This window comes from Polyodon spathula, chromosome 13 (genome assembly GCF_017654505.1).
Source record: "Polyodon spathula isolate WHYD16114869_AA chromosome 13, ASM1765450v1, whole genome shotgun sequence".
Taxonomy (NCBI): Eukaryota; Metazoa; Chordata; class Actinopteri; order Acipenseriformes; family Polyodontidae; genus Polyodon; species Polyodon spathula.
This window is the reverse complement of record NC_054546.1, coordinates 6910562-6925401: the sequence shown is the minus strand read 5'-3', so window position 1 is coordinate 6925401 and position 14840 is coordinate 6910562. Positions and strand designations below refer to the sequence as shown.

At 39.8% G+C, this 14840-nt stretch overlaps 1 protein-coding gene across 1 annotated transcript; it reads right to left on the bottom strand.

The window, feature by feature from the left end:
* Window positions 1-4631: 4631 nt before the first annotated feature.
* Window positions 4632-12808, bottom strand: LOC121325498 (SPARC). Its single transcript, XM_041268016.1, has 9 exons — window positions 12688-12808; window positions 12122-12197; window positions 9223-9295; window positions 8549-8660; window positions 8026-8144; window positions 7551-7726; window positions 7167-7279; window positions 6328-6422; window positions 4632-5708 (listed from the first exon to the last, which is right to left on the bottom strand). The coding sequence occupies exons 2-9, from the start codon at window positions 12185-12187 to the stop codon at window positions 5656-5658; spliced, it is 807 nt and encodes a 268-aa protein (XP_041123950.1). The 5' UTR covers window positions 12188-12197; window positions 12688-12808; the 3' UTR covers window positions 4632-5655.
* Between the last annotated feature and the right edge of the window lie 2032 nt (window positions 12809-14840).

Here is a 14840-nt window from a genome sequence, read left to right as displayed (position 1 = left end):
TCTTCTCCCTCTCTACTCATTTTACAAAGCAATATTTCAAGAAAAAAGTTATAGTTTAGCAGAAATCTGCTCATCATCTAGTATTCCCTCCATACAATGCTCTGTACCACAATGATCCACACTCTTACCTTCACTCCCAAAGGATGGGAAATAGCCCAACTTGAATTCTGATTCCTTTCTTTTTACCCAGATTCGTTGGGATTAACAAGGTTTGAGAATTCCGGCTTTTCCTATCAAAGACTTGGTATTGCAGAGATGGAATTTGTTTTTGGAACCATAAAACACAAAACCCAGTCTTCCTTGCAATGCTTTGCACAATGGTCGAAGCCTAACTTCAGTTCTTTGTGCTACGGCTTAAATATTCTACCCCTGTCAGCTCAGCCCAGCAGGAGTTGTCCTGCCTGTGTGTCACTTTCTGCCTTCAGGTCCCCTGCAGTCAGATAAGGGGTCTGTATTCCCTCAGGTCCTCTTGAGATCTGACTGGTTCTGGCTAGTGGCTGATGACTGGTCTTTCACAAATGAGCTGTGAATGAAGGGAGGGGGGTATGATACCATATATTCAAATAAAACATACGTTATTAGCATAATGTCAAGCAATGCTAAAAAAAAGAACTCAGCAAACTTCTTTGACAATGTTGAAATGTAATATTATTTAAAATATCATAAGTGCTGGTTTAGTTATTTTCTCATAATCTCAGAGCAACTTTATAAAGTTCTGACTCTTTAAATGAGAACTCTTTACAGAAGAAAGTGATTACACACACACACTTACAAAATACAAGAGGAGAATTCCATTCAACCATCTTCACTTGTTGTTATTATATGTTTTTACATTCATTCAGGATTTGCAGATTTTTCAAATATAATGCTATAAATAAACAGATGCGTCCTGGTACCTTTTCTGAAGACCACATGGTGTGATTGCAGCTAGACCATTGGAGTGAGTTTGAACTACCACACAAAGTGATTAGATGTTAATGATTAGGTCTGGGGAAGCAGCAGCAACTTCTCAACTATATGGTTGTTTTTGAGATACCTGCACATTCCAAACTGAAGTATAAAATAAAAGCAAAGAGCCATCTGATCTTCAACAGGGGGTGATCTGACAACATTGCTAGTGTAATGTGAGAAAGAGATTTTAAAACCTTGGTCGCCTAAGGTTACAAATCTACAGTAGCAACAAACAACCTTCTAGATTTGCAACATTGCCTTCCACAAAAGCAGTGCAGAAGCTGTGATCACAAGGGTTCTTGTGTTTTCCCAGGAGAGCTTATTGAATGAAGCCATGCAACACCCTCTGCTGGGACCCCAGGCTCACCACCTGGGGGTCAAGCCTGTGAAATTGATGCAGTGCAGCATTTGAATTGAGGGCGGGCCACGCTCATTAGCCCTTTCAACTTCGCCAGTGCAACCTCTGTAATGTTGTAACAAGCGGGACATTTTACATTTCATACCCAGCTTGTCTGATTGTCCTCTGATTTGAGCCTTGGCCATTTTGCTGCGTGGCTCAAGGAAGTGTGCTGCTGCATTCACAGCTTTCTTCCACACTGAGCTGTGCACCACTTGCACACATAAGAACATAAGAACATAAGAAAGTTTACAAACGAGAGGAGGCCATTCGGCCCATCTTGCTTGTTTGGTTGTTAGTAGCTTATTGATCCCAAAATCTCGTCAAGCAGCTTCTTGAAAGATCCCAGGGTGTCAGCTTCAACAACATTACTGGGAAGTTGATTCCAGACCCTCACAATTCTCTGTGTAAAAAAGTGCCTCCTATTTTTTGTTCTGAATGCCCCTTTGTCTAATCTCCATTTGTGACCCCTGGTCCTTGTTTCTTTTTTCAGGCTGAAAAAGTCCCTTGGGTCGACACTGTCAATACCTTTCAGAATTTTGAATGCTTGAATTAGGTCGCCACGTAGTCTTCTTTGTTCAAGACTGAACAGATTCAATTCTTTTAGCCTGTCTGCATATGACATGCCTTTTAAGCCTGGAATAATTCTGGTCGCTCTTCTTTGCACTCTTTCTAGAGCAGCAATATCTTTTTTATAGCGAGGTGACCAGAACTGCACACAATATTCAAGATGAGGTCTTACTAGTGCATTGTACAGTTTTAACATTACTTCCCTTGATTTAAATTCAACACTTTTCACAATGTATCCAAGCATCTTGTTAGCCTTTTTTATAGCTTCCCCACATTGTCTAGATGAAGACATTTCTGAGTCAACAAAAATTCCTAGGTCTTTTTCATAGATTCCTTCTCCAATTTCAGTTTCTCCCATATGATATTTGTAATGTACATTTTTATTTCCTGCGTGCAGTACCTTACACTTTTCTCTATTAAATGTCATTTGCCATGTGTCTGCCCAGACATTTGTTTATGAATTTGCCCCACTGTGATACCACACTAAGCTGTGCAACCAAATGGAGGGTAAGCTGGCAATAGATGCATCTTTTGAGGCAATTCTCTTTAGTGTGCTGCAACAATGCAACCAAAAAAGTTAATAGAATGTATTTAATTTCAGCAAGACTTCAACAGATATTTACTACTTTTAATGTGAGCGCAGTCCTCAGTCTAGATAACAGATATACAATGACTGTGAGAGAAGGGAAATTGGTATAGTTAGCTCAACATAACCCAAAGTTTATTAACTCAGTCCTCATGAGGTAACACCAAATTACTGTTTGAGAATGATAATTACTTAAACCAGAAGTTTGACTTCTGAATGTTGATTAACTGATTTTTTATTTTATTTGGTTTAAGCAAGCACTGTGATGTAAATAAAACTCTAAACTAGTTGTAATGGTCTCTTAAACAACGTTAATCACAGATTGAGATCAAGTTTTTAATAAATGCTATTGTGCATGTTGCTCAGGAACGCGTGTTTCCTATACTGTAAAAATCTAGTGAAACTGGAGGAAAGTTCAAAATGTTTTTTGGAGTCAAGTTACTTGTTTTGTTTTTCAAAAGTCAACAGATGCTAACAAAATAATTCTTAAACAAGTCATTGTGCTCTTTTTAAGTGTATTTCAGTTCATCTTAAGGGTTAAGTCTTTGTTTCTTGCAGATGCTTGCAAAGGAGGAGAAGGTGAGCTGTCTGCAGGGTGGCTTTGTGTCCTGTTGCTCATTAATTAAAGTAAGGGACAAAGGAGCTGTGAATTCGATTGTCCCCCTGTGAATTCGATTGTGAGCAGCAACAGTAACACATCACTCACCCTGTTCTGCCTTTGCACTACACTTACAAAACAGTTTTAAAAATCCAGTTGGGATATAACCCCAGTGTATTCCCCTGAAGAACACCAGCAGAACCATTGGCATAGCACTACATTACCAGCAATGCCAACACGATTGGGAAAACTGAACATTGAGCTATTAGTCAGTGGTCCTGAATGATGCAGCAGCACTGCCTGTCTGTCTGGTGCTGGTATGGTACAGCAGTGAGTACTGTGTGTTCACTGGTAAGGACACTGCCACATTGTCCCTCAGTAAAGAGCCTTTGCCATTGAAGTGCCACTGCATTGACCAATGGTCATTCTGTAAGGGTCCTGGGGTTTTGGATCTGTTTAACTGGTGTCTGATTTACATTTTTCCTGTTCCATTTCATGTGTTCCATATTGCCATCATGCTTATTAGACCAGCACTGTAAAACAAAAGTGAGATCTATTATGTTATAGATTATAAAGAATGTATATTGAATAATTTGTACCTACCAGGTTTTTCTTTCCGTGTGGTCATTCTTTATTAATTACAACACACACGATTTGTTGCTGGCCTCAGTCAATGGGTTAAATGAATTCCCTTTTTTTCCAAACATATCATCAACGTCCCATCTGGTCCAGGGTCACTCCGCGACTCCCCGATCCTGCTCCTCTGGGAAACAGCACAATACCTCGGAATCAGAACGGGGGCACACAGGGGGTGAGGAGGAGGAGAGACGTATTATCACTTAAATTTACGGACAGGGAATTAAAGTCCCCCCCAACCGGGGGTGGAAGGGGGGCTGGTGGAACTAATGAGAAAAACAATTAGCTGGAATGGGGAGAGAAAGGTGTTCTCCTGAAGAAATGACTTGCTCAGGAAAACAATGCAGGCTACAGAGGCTGAGCATGTTCTTCTCCATGGGAAATTGAATATTAGGATAAACAGCTTACTGGATTATCTTTTGGTTATGACATGGGTTTGAGACATGGCCATGAAGTGGCCAAAACAGACTAAATAGGGGCAAATCTGAACGTCCATCTAGCGCTCAGTAAATGGTTGATTATTTTGAATTTATGAGACTAAACAATATGGATTTGTTAAATGCAAAAGTTACATTTTGATTATCCCTTCTGTATCTAATAGTCCCCTTTTCAGAAGATTTTATCAGACCAACGTCAAACTTTCAAGATGGCATAGTGCGTTTGAGAATAAATAGCTTCATGCATTTTACTTTATGATGGTGCAAAATGACTTTGAAACCTTTACTCTAATGAGCAGGAAACGATAAATAAGGTTAGTTATGCAACTTCAAAATCATGTCACTGAAAATAAGGATTGCCCAGTTTTGGTGCTAGAATAAAACCCATGCCTTAAATAAACACTTCTGTCCCAAACATCAATAAATGAATGACACCAACTGAAATAACACTGATCTTTTTAGATAAAAAAAAAAAAAAAGATTTGATTTCATTTATCTAGTGAAACAATTGGTATTCATTTAATTTACTCTCTTTCTTAAAACAACCTTTTTTTACACATGCATACCACTACATAGTGCACATAACACAGATATACTGCATTCAATAAGCATTCAAATATAAAACACATTGAAACCTACAGTAAACTACACATAGTTGTAATACTGCACTATAAAACTGCACTGATCTTAGCATTCACCCATTGTGTTGTGTAATGATTCACACAATGTATTTGTGCAATATATAGTTTCATAATATATTACTTGTCTGGTAATGATCTTTCTCTATAAGTCATTATTAGTCATTACTCTAGTAAATTACAGAATCCGTTGTTTGTGATGTGACACAGCTGGCTCAGCTCCTAATTGCTCTTTTATTGGCTGTGATCAACTGCTGCGTTGAGTACTGATCAATTATCCACTTGCTGTAAAAGCTAATAGCTTTTCTAGGGGTGGCCAGAACTTGCCATGCAGGCGTTAACGCAACATAAATATAGACTTCAGGTGGTCGGGCACTGTGATGAAAAATCCCATTGGGGAACAGTACATGTGTAAATAATGACACACAGCTGGGTTATGCTGATACAGTACATACGGATGTCTGCTATGCACGAGACAAAACAGAGTTCTTTCAAGCACTTGGGAATCTGCATGATCAGATAGGCAAAAAGGTCTGACACCAGCATAGAGCAAATCACATATTATTATACAATCTATATAGTCTATACATTGCAAGAGTTCAGAGTGATTGGGGGCTTTCAACTAGCATCTTACACAGGACCCTATATGGCAGTCTAGTTTAAGTAACACATAGTTAAATAAGTATAATTAAACAGTATAGCTTATTATTATTTTTCATTTCCATCTGATATAAACTATCTAATACCAGCCACCTGATACAAACTATCTGATACAAAGACATGGCTGTCACATCAGCATCTGGAACTCAATAGAAATAAAGTCATAAAGATCAGTTGATCTGTCAGTGGTTATTCTCCAGCTGAAGGCACAGCTTACTGGAACCCATCTTCATAGCTGCATAGAGAGAGACAGAGAGAGAGGCAGCCCTTAGGAAAGATTTCCATTGTAAAAACATAGGAAAGTGTAGCAAAACACAGTGAAAGCATGGTAGAGCACAGAGACGTATGGAAAAGCATGTCAAGACACAGTAAACTATGCTAAATAGGAAAGAAAATAAAAGGGGGAGGGGTTAAGAGAACATGAGAGGGGAGAGAGAAGGGTGTGTTAAAGAAAGAGGGGGCACTAGGAGAGAAAAATAGAGGTAGAGGTAGAGGTAGAGGTAGAGACAGCGATATGTAGGAACAGAAAGGAGAGAGAGTTGGAGAAAAAAATGGGTTAGCTTTTCAATTTTGGTGGATTTAAAAGTTGTGTCTGAAGGCCAGCAGGGGGTGTTGCATTCTCTGTGTAGATTTTACACACATCGGCTTATTCAAGGGGGGGTGAAGCTCTGTCTGGGCACACTTTAGCACAAGCTAATGAGAATCTCAGGCTATCAAGTCATCTGTCCCTATGTCAGACTTCTACATGATCATACAGCGGATTTACAGTGGGTCATGCTGAAATACTTCTTCATGTTACTGATGGCTCTTGTTTTGAATTCACAGCCGTTGTGAAGGTTGTTGTGGTGACTTACACATGAATTGCTGGAACCAGATCTCAGAGCGATCCACCAGGCAGCCTGTCCACTCCCTGAGAGTCACCTTCTTATTGCTGTCTGCGTCACAGGACCTGTGAACACACAGGCGCAAGCACTCATCACACTGCCTGCAAACAACAGCAAGCCATGTGGATTCACCACAGTGCATTCCAAAATGAACCATAGTGCTTTCTCCACACGAGGAGTGTCAGTGTGGACTCTCTTGTTACCCTGCAACAACAGGTACAGTTTGGTTAAACAAACATCACTAAGGTTCCTATTGATCACTCTTAAAAGATGCCCATGGTATTTTTGCACAGTATTTTAACAGTTTGCCCATGTTTGCCCATGTTTACTATAGTTTACCCTGGTTTGCCATGTTTATTAATATGCTTTACCATACCTTGCTATTCATTACTATGCTTGCCTATGCTTTACCCTGCTTTCCCTGTGCTTTACTACACTGTGTTATGCTTTTACAATGGTAAACATTTATAAGGGACAGCTCAGCCTGCTGCTGAATGACTGATTCAGTTGAAGTCGTAAAAGCAAATGATGCATTGTGACTTTGAGACAATTGACTCCATCTCAGATATTATCTACTGTAGAAACATATTCATTTTATATGCCCTGAAGTTGTTGCCTATTTACAGACTGGCCTTACTGTGTTTCAGAGTAATGGCATGTGTGCTTGTGTTAAACCTGGTCTGAATGGAAGAATCTCTGTGCACAGTGCTCCAGCGGCATGTGTGTTTGTGTTAAACCTGGTCTCACTGGAAGAATCTCTGTGCACAGTGCTCCAGCGGCATGTGTGTTTGTGTTAAACCTGGTCTCACTGGAAGAATCTCTGTGCACAGTGCTCCAGCGGCATGTGTTTGTAGTGAAGCTTTTTCAGGTCTCTCCGGCCCAGTTTACCATCCTTGTTCCGATCCAGGACACCAAACCGCCACTGAGAAATCAGAGAGGGAAAAACTGTCAGAAGAAAACACAACTGCTTCCCATGTCCCACCACACTGTAATCCAGCACTCTAACCAGTGAGCTACACAAACCCAATACCTTCCACACTGCTGCCCAGCACCTTTTCTATCCACTGATCTACTCAACACTAATACCTTCCACACGTGTCCATGTACTGCTCAAGGGGGCTCTCTGTTCCTGCAATGCTCAAGGGGGCTCTCTGTTCCTGCACTGCTCAGGGGGGCTCTCTGTCCCTGCGTACCTCAGCCAGTCTCCTGCGTTGCTTTCTGCTCAGGCAGCTCTGTGGCAGGGGGGGGCTGGGAATGTTGTTGGTGTTGTTTGAACCCAGGTCCCCCATGAGGCTCAGGAGCAGGAACCAGTCCAGCAGGCGGAAGGGAAACTGCTCGTACTCCCTCTCCGAGCACACAGCCTCAGGCACTGAGGAAAAAATATTCATTTAGGAAAAAAATAAATAATAAAATGCAGCGTTAGTCCCTCTGCTAACGCTATAAAAACAATATTTTATAGTAAGAGAAAAATCTTAAAATCCAACAGATTGATATTCCTCCCCAGGCTTTATCTGCATGATTTTCTGGTTGCTGGTTGCCATAGGAGACATAACGATTGGAAGTAGATATGCCAGAACACATTCAGGGTGTCAATGACCTCAGGAACTGCATGTAGTGAGAGGTCCCCAAGAGGGAGATTTTGAAAGTGATATGCAGGGGGGTTGTTACCGATACAGTGCCCCTGGTGAGCCAGGCCAGTCCTGCGTCGTTTCCTGCATGCCTCCTTGTGTAACAGGCACTGGTTCCCATAGGACTTCCCCAGGACACTGCACACTGGCGCCACCTGTCTACACACAGGCAAACAGCAGGTTAATGCGGTAAGTGAAATGTCTTTTTTAAAATATATATATATATATATATATATATATAGAGTTATACTGGTAGGTATTGTACTGTATTGGAGACTTTATTAGAAAAAATAAGAAAATAGTATTATTTGTTAAAACCAAATTGCAAGCAAAACAACAACAACAGATAAATAAAGAGGGTACAATTACAACGTGAAAATAAAATGACAATTTTGGTATTTAGAAAGCAATTTGTTAACGTTTGGCGTGAAACAGTTTTTATCAGAGATTGTCGGAGAAATAAATACGAGAACTTTTCCAAACTGAAACTCATCATTTACAAACCAATGAAGGAATGAATGACTACTGTCACCACCAATGAAGTAATGAATGACTAATCTCACCTGGGGCAGGATTTGGGGCAGACACACTTGGGAACGCGGACCCCGTCCTCTTCCACAACCTTACACCACGACCCAACGGGCTTGTAGCACTTGAGTAACTTACACAGTTCCTCTGCATAGGTGAGACACAGGCAGATCAGACTGCTGCTGGGGTTACTACCAAAACTGGTGAGCTTCTGCCAGCCCTCTCATCGCCAGCAGAGGGCAGTGTGGGAGAGGCAGCACTCTCATCACCAGCAGAGGGCAGTGTGGGAGAGAGTTTCTCAGGCAAAAAGCAGGAGAAGGGGGGACTGGGTTACAGGAGCAGAGCGACAGCTGCACTAATGGAGCTGGAGTAATCTACACCAAACAGGCCATTAAAAAGGCTGTTTTTCCTTTTTTGGAGCAGTATAGAAAAGCACAGCAGAGGCACTGATGCATAAGAACAGCCCTACATTTCTGTTAGTTCACACCCAACTCAGCCCAAGGACATCAGCCCAATGTCCTCAGTGTCATGCTTAGAAGATTACTCACACATACAAACAATCAATAAAGTAACATATATTTAAAAATCTCTCCAGTGTTAAATCACTGTATAATTAATGTACCCCTGTGTTCAATCACTGGACCAGCACAAAGCTCATGGAGGCTGGTGTTGGCAATGAACACACAGCATACTCCTGTGTTCAGCGCACCTGGTTCAACACGGCCGATGTAGGGTCTCAGCATGTCCTCTGCAAGCTTCTGGTTCCTTTGTCCTTTGGAAGCCTGAAACACAGAGCAGCAGATCAGCGATTCCACTTGAATTGAATGTTAAAAGTGAGGAGCAGAGGGAAGGAATCCGCAAAGTATTTATTGTTAAACAGCACTTCCTGTATTCCATTATAACAAGAACAGGAGTGTGATAAACAGCAGTAGTGGCGGCTGTACCTGCTTTACCGTTGCTTTTCCACGTCTTACTTGTTGATAAGAATTTCCATGAACATACAATTCAGCTAAACATCGCTTTATACAATTAGAATAAAGTAATAAACTCTCTGTAAAACAGTTGAGAAGGGTTTCATGAATGGCAGACTTAATTTTACTTATAAAAACGTTTTGGTAATAGGACCCATTTCCTTAATAAAGAAATGCACATAGTACAAAAATAATCTATAAATAACAATTAAAACGAAAAGCAGTAAACACTGTTTACTGTCATTGTGTCATTCTGTCTCAGGTCCGTTCATCACAAGACCTCTTGGGAAGGAATGCATTTCATTTACAAGTCATCTCTAATTTAACAGGGGAAGAGGGTCTTGTATCGACCTATCAAACCTTTTTTCATTAACAAATGTGTTTTTATGGCCCATCAATATGCACCTCCTCCCTGCCTGAACCCTTTATGAGCAGTCATAAAGCATCTCTCCTCATGAACGGCTGCAGGGGCGTTAAAGTGGGATTAAAGTGGGATTAAATGCAGCAGGAGTTTCTCTTTCATCAACACCCTGGAACAGGGTACGCAAACAGGACGTCCAGTTTCATAAGCTCTCAATTCAGAGACAGGGCCCAGAAAAGAACAATTTTGAAAGAAAAATGGGTTTTCAGATACACTTTATAATTAGCTGTAATGTTGAAACTGTGGCCATTGTTTGTGTGTGTATCCATAGAAAATTATTTCCAAAATGACTAGAAAGACTTTCTTGTGCTATTATCAAGTTCGTACCATGTATTCCCTATGCTTTGCTGTGGATATAAGTTGTGAATTACCATAAGACATTTTTTTAACTGTGCTTTACTATACTTTTATCTGTTTTTACCAGCAAACTTTTTTTGTAAGTGCAGTAGACTGCAGTAACCATATGCTGTGCAATACATAGATTGAAGCTAGTAGCATGACTTCTTCGTGTGCCCAGTCCAGTGAGAAGTCTCTGCCTGGGCCCATTGGGCTCCTGACTGCACTATTTCCAGCAGAATTTTATTTTTCTCTGACAGTTTGTGCTTAGTTCAATGCAATGCTGTTCTAAGCTTTTCAATACCTGCGCTAAGAACAGCCAGTCAGCACTTCAGCAGACTGGACTTCTTTGTTTTAAACAGGGCTCCCTCTGTCACACCTGCTTGCAGTGTGCTTTAGTGATGGTTTCCAGCTATATTTCATATGCAGTTCTTCATTCAACTCCTCCCCACTGCCCTGGCCCATCTGTTTGTCTTAAACGCAATAAAAATCTGAAATGAGACCTTCTGCCTGCAGATAAGTACAAATAAACTGAAAAAACCCACATAAAATATAAATGTAAAGTCACTGAGTTACGCACCCCTTGTATAAAACTGGCTTTGTAGTAGCCGCCAGTAGCACATCTGCGTTCCTGGATCAAGATCTAGTTTCAATAAAAAACAGGTGCAAGAAGTCTGCTTCTGCTGGGGTGTGGAACAAGGAGCTGATATTGTAAATGAAAATAAAAAACAAAGTCTGTGCTTGAATTCGGTCTAATACAGGAGCAATGACCGTCAATGGCAACGCAGACTGGCGCAGTACAGTGGCAAGGCGATGGCTATGTGCTAGCAGCAATGCTACAGTAGCTCAAGGGCAGCTACGATGGTAGACTGGTACCACATTTCCATTTCCATAATTTGACAGCCTAAGGAACCCATACACGCTGATGGCAACCCATGCAGGACCATGGTTCTGGATAAGTAGCAGACAGGCAGTGTAAGGAGGACCTACCCCTCAATTAATAATGCAAATGTGTTTGAACAAAATGCTCTTTGCAGCATAAATAAGAGGAGAGCAGTCTGGGTTACCGTTCCTTTAATGGGTCTTATTGTGCACAAAAAACACATTATATTCAAAGGTAGAAATCCACTGATGTGACCACCTAGTGAGCAATAATTCTACATTAAAACCTGATCCTGTGTGTGTCTTCTCTGCCAGGGTTTAGTATTGCAACAATTTGAAGTGTTGACCTAGCTGTTCAGAGACCGCCTGTCAGTGTTTCTCTAGCCCTCTTATACAGACCCCCAGCTTGCTCAAGCACAACAGGGCTGACTCTCCAAGCCTTGTAAATCAGCCGTTCTGTTCAAAAGACAAAATCAGCTGATTAAGTTTTATAACTAGAAAATAAAACAAAAAAGAAAGCAGGCATTTCATTTAAGGATGTTCAAGGAAGTTAGGTTGTTAATTTCCCATCTTATAATGTGAAAGGTTGTTTTGTTTTCATTACAGTTTGAAAAAACTGAGTCGTTTACACTTAAACATACTGAAAATCAGCCTGCTTGCTTTCAGACAAATCCCCCTATTCCACTCTGTTCCAGCCAAATAGATTTCCTGGCTGCTAGAAACAGGGGTCCACAGGTGGCTCCCCTTATAAAGGTTTCCCATAGTAAAAGTGTAACAAAACACAGTGACAGCATGGCAAAGCATACTGTAAATCAGCATTGTAAAGCACAGGGAGGTATGGCAAAGCATAACTTAAAAAAACATGAAATACTAAGGTAAATTAAATGCATAGTATAACCATGGGAAAACTAGGTAAAAGTTGAAAAATACTGTGGCACACTTTTATAACGTTCTATATACAGTACAGTGTATACACAGTAGAACCACAGATAACTTACTGTGGAGCTCCTAGTCTGCAGAAACACCAGCAGGAGACACAGATACAGAGAGACCAGCATCTTCATTCGTACAGAGCTTTCCAGAGTAAACAGGAACCAAATAACAGAAACATTACAGGACACGGTTATAATAATAATAGTAATAATAATAATAATAATAATAATAATAATAATAATAATAATAATAATAATAATTGGTGTGTCTCTCTGTTTGGTAGGATAGATGTTAGCTTAACATTTCTTCCTCATTAAAAAGTCTTTGGCATAAAATAAAATAAGTACTGTATCATTATTTGTTTTAAGAAGCTGTCACTTCCATGAATGATACACTAATTACTATAAGAACACTGCCAACAGTTTTATAGATTGTGCAGGCAAAAAAGTAACGTATATTTCTCACTACCAACAAACATTGCATTGGAAAGGTATTGTTTAGATGCACATATATTGATTGTATTTCCTTAAAAAAATATTGACAGAATAAACACATAACTAGACATACAAGCCTATATTCTGTTATACTATGTACAGCATAGTACATAGATAATAAGAAAGAATAAACCTACCAGAACAGGGGATGAATTCTCAGTACAGCCAGTCGGCCCGTGGTCTTGCTTTGACTGTGTCTTTATATCCTCCTGTAGTTTCTCCCCCCCCTCTCTTCTTCTCTCCCTCTCCCTCTCCCTCTCTCTCTCCCTCCCTCTCTCTCCCTCTCTCTTTCCCTGTCACCTGTCTTTCCTTCTCGCTCACTTTTACACCTCCCTCTCTATTCTCTTTCCCTCTAATTCTCTTTCCCTCTACAACTCTCTCTCTCTCTCTCTCTCTCTCTCTCTCTCTCTCTCTCTCTCTCAAATGCTCTTTCAATCTCCACCTGTCTCTTTTATTTATTTTTTTGCTAAACTAATTAAAGTTAAATTCCATATTCTTAAAAAAATGAACAGTGATTCCAGGGATATCCTTCACATTCCAGTAATAATATGATTTCCATCTGTGTGTCTATGTGTGTGTCTGTCTGTGTGTCTATCTGTCTGTCTGTTTGTCTGCTTTGTTTGTCCATGTTATTTTCCTGATCCAGCTCACTCAAGCATCCAGACATTATAAAGCTGTGTTAGAGTTGTGTTCAGGTTTAAGAGGCCCTTCATTTAAAACAAACGTATCACATGCTTCGAAACACTTCACGGAATGCTGCAGTAGAACAGGGCTGTATTTTTGATTGAATCTTATTTTGTAACCCTCCTCTGCTATTTTTGCCTGCCGCTACCAGAAAAGATGTGTGCCCTATAGGACTATTGGCAGTAGAAGAGTATTTTTCATACGTTTCAGGAGTCTCGGGTTGCCTGTGCAGTAAATCACTGTGCGTGTGGAACTCCATCAGCCCCCTCAATGAGAACCATCCCTCAGCCTGCAGTATCAAACAGCCATAGATTTCAATGATAAAGCAAACGTTGTACATCTGCACATTGTATGTGTTATGTGTATAATGTATATAGAGAGTAATTTTTTGCTCAAAAGAGCCAATCTTCCAATGTTTTGGTATGTTTATATACCTTTGTCGAGGTAAAGTGTGTTTGAAAACAATGGAGGTGCTTATAGGCTTTGGATGTCATGGCAACTACACTCATTTATTTCTGTTTAAATCTATGAATGTGATTGTGATGTTATTCACCATGTAGTGTAGTTGATGATCTAATGATCTGCTATTCCTTTCTATTTAACCCTTCAGGCATCCTGGTACTGAGTTTATTCATCAATTTATTTTCTTTTACTCTTCTATATTGTACATTGTCTAATTTAACTGTTTCTAAAACTATGAATATTAGATCATTCCTGTTCTGCTTGTTCTTTGTAAAGTGCTGAACCACTGCTTCATTTTCTTTTGTGTTTCTTGTGCTTGATGGGTGATTCTGTATGCGTTTGTATAATGCTGTACCTGTCTCTCCTACACATTTACATTTGTGGTAAAATATACCATAAACAAGGTTGCTAGTTTTGCATGAGGGATTTTTTAAGACTGAGTACTTTTTTTCTCTATTTGTGATTTCAATGTTATCTTCATGAATGTATTTGCATACCTTATATGTGCTCTTACAGGATTTAATGTCCTGTAATGTGTCTGTGATCTGATTATGTCTACTATGTACCAAAATGTCAGCTAAATTTGCATCTCTTCTAAAGCCACAATCGATGCTTTCGGAAATATTTTCTCTGAATTATGAAGTATACGTAAACGCTTCCAAACTATTTTTGAAATGTTGGGTAATAATTTAGAATATGTCATTATTAATGGTACTCTTTTAACCTTCTTTTTCCTTTTATTATACTCAAGTAGTTCAGTTGAGTTTGTCAACTTTTCTCAATTCTTTCTCAATAATCTGTTCTTTATATCCTCTTTTCTTAAGATTTATTTGTAGGTACTGATGCATATCAGTAGGTTTCGAGTAAAGATCTGTTTTACCAGATCCTTGATCAGCTTTAACCAAGGTATCTAAGAATTCAATTTCAGATTTCGTCCACCTTAGATCTACCGAAATATTAGGATGGATATTATTTGCTAATTCATGAAACTGGAAAAGAGATTCCTCTCCATGTGTCCATATTCCGAAAATGTCACCCACATATCTTATGTAATCTAAAGGTTTCTTGTATACTTTACTCAAAAGCATATCCTCCTATTTTCCCATATACTGTATGTGCTTGCAAGATGCATGCCTAACTTTGA

Excerpts from the sequence above, each read along its gene's own strand:
- LOC121325498 (XM_041268016.1), bottom strand. The coding sequence starts at position 12,187 with ATGAAGATGCTGGTCTCTCTGTATCTGTGTCTCCTGCTGGTGTTTCTG. Across the intron at positions 8,661-9,222 it reads CATCGGCCGTGTTGAACCAG|AGGAACTGTGTAAGTTACTC; the intron begins GTGCGCTGAACA and ends TCACCTATGCAG. Across the intron at positions 7,280-7,550 it reads AACGCAGGAGACTGGCTGAG|TGGCGGTTTGGTGTCCTGGA; the intron begins GTACGCAGGGAC and ends CTGATTTCTCAG.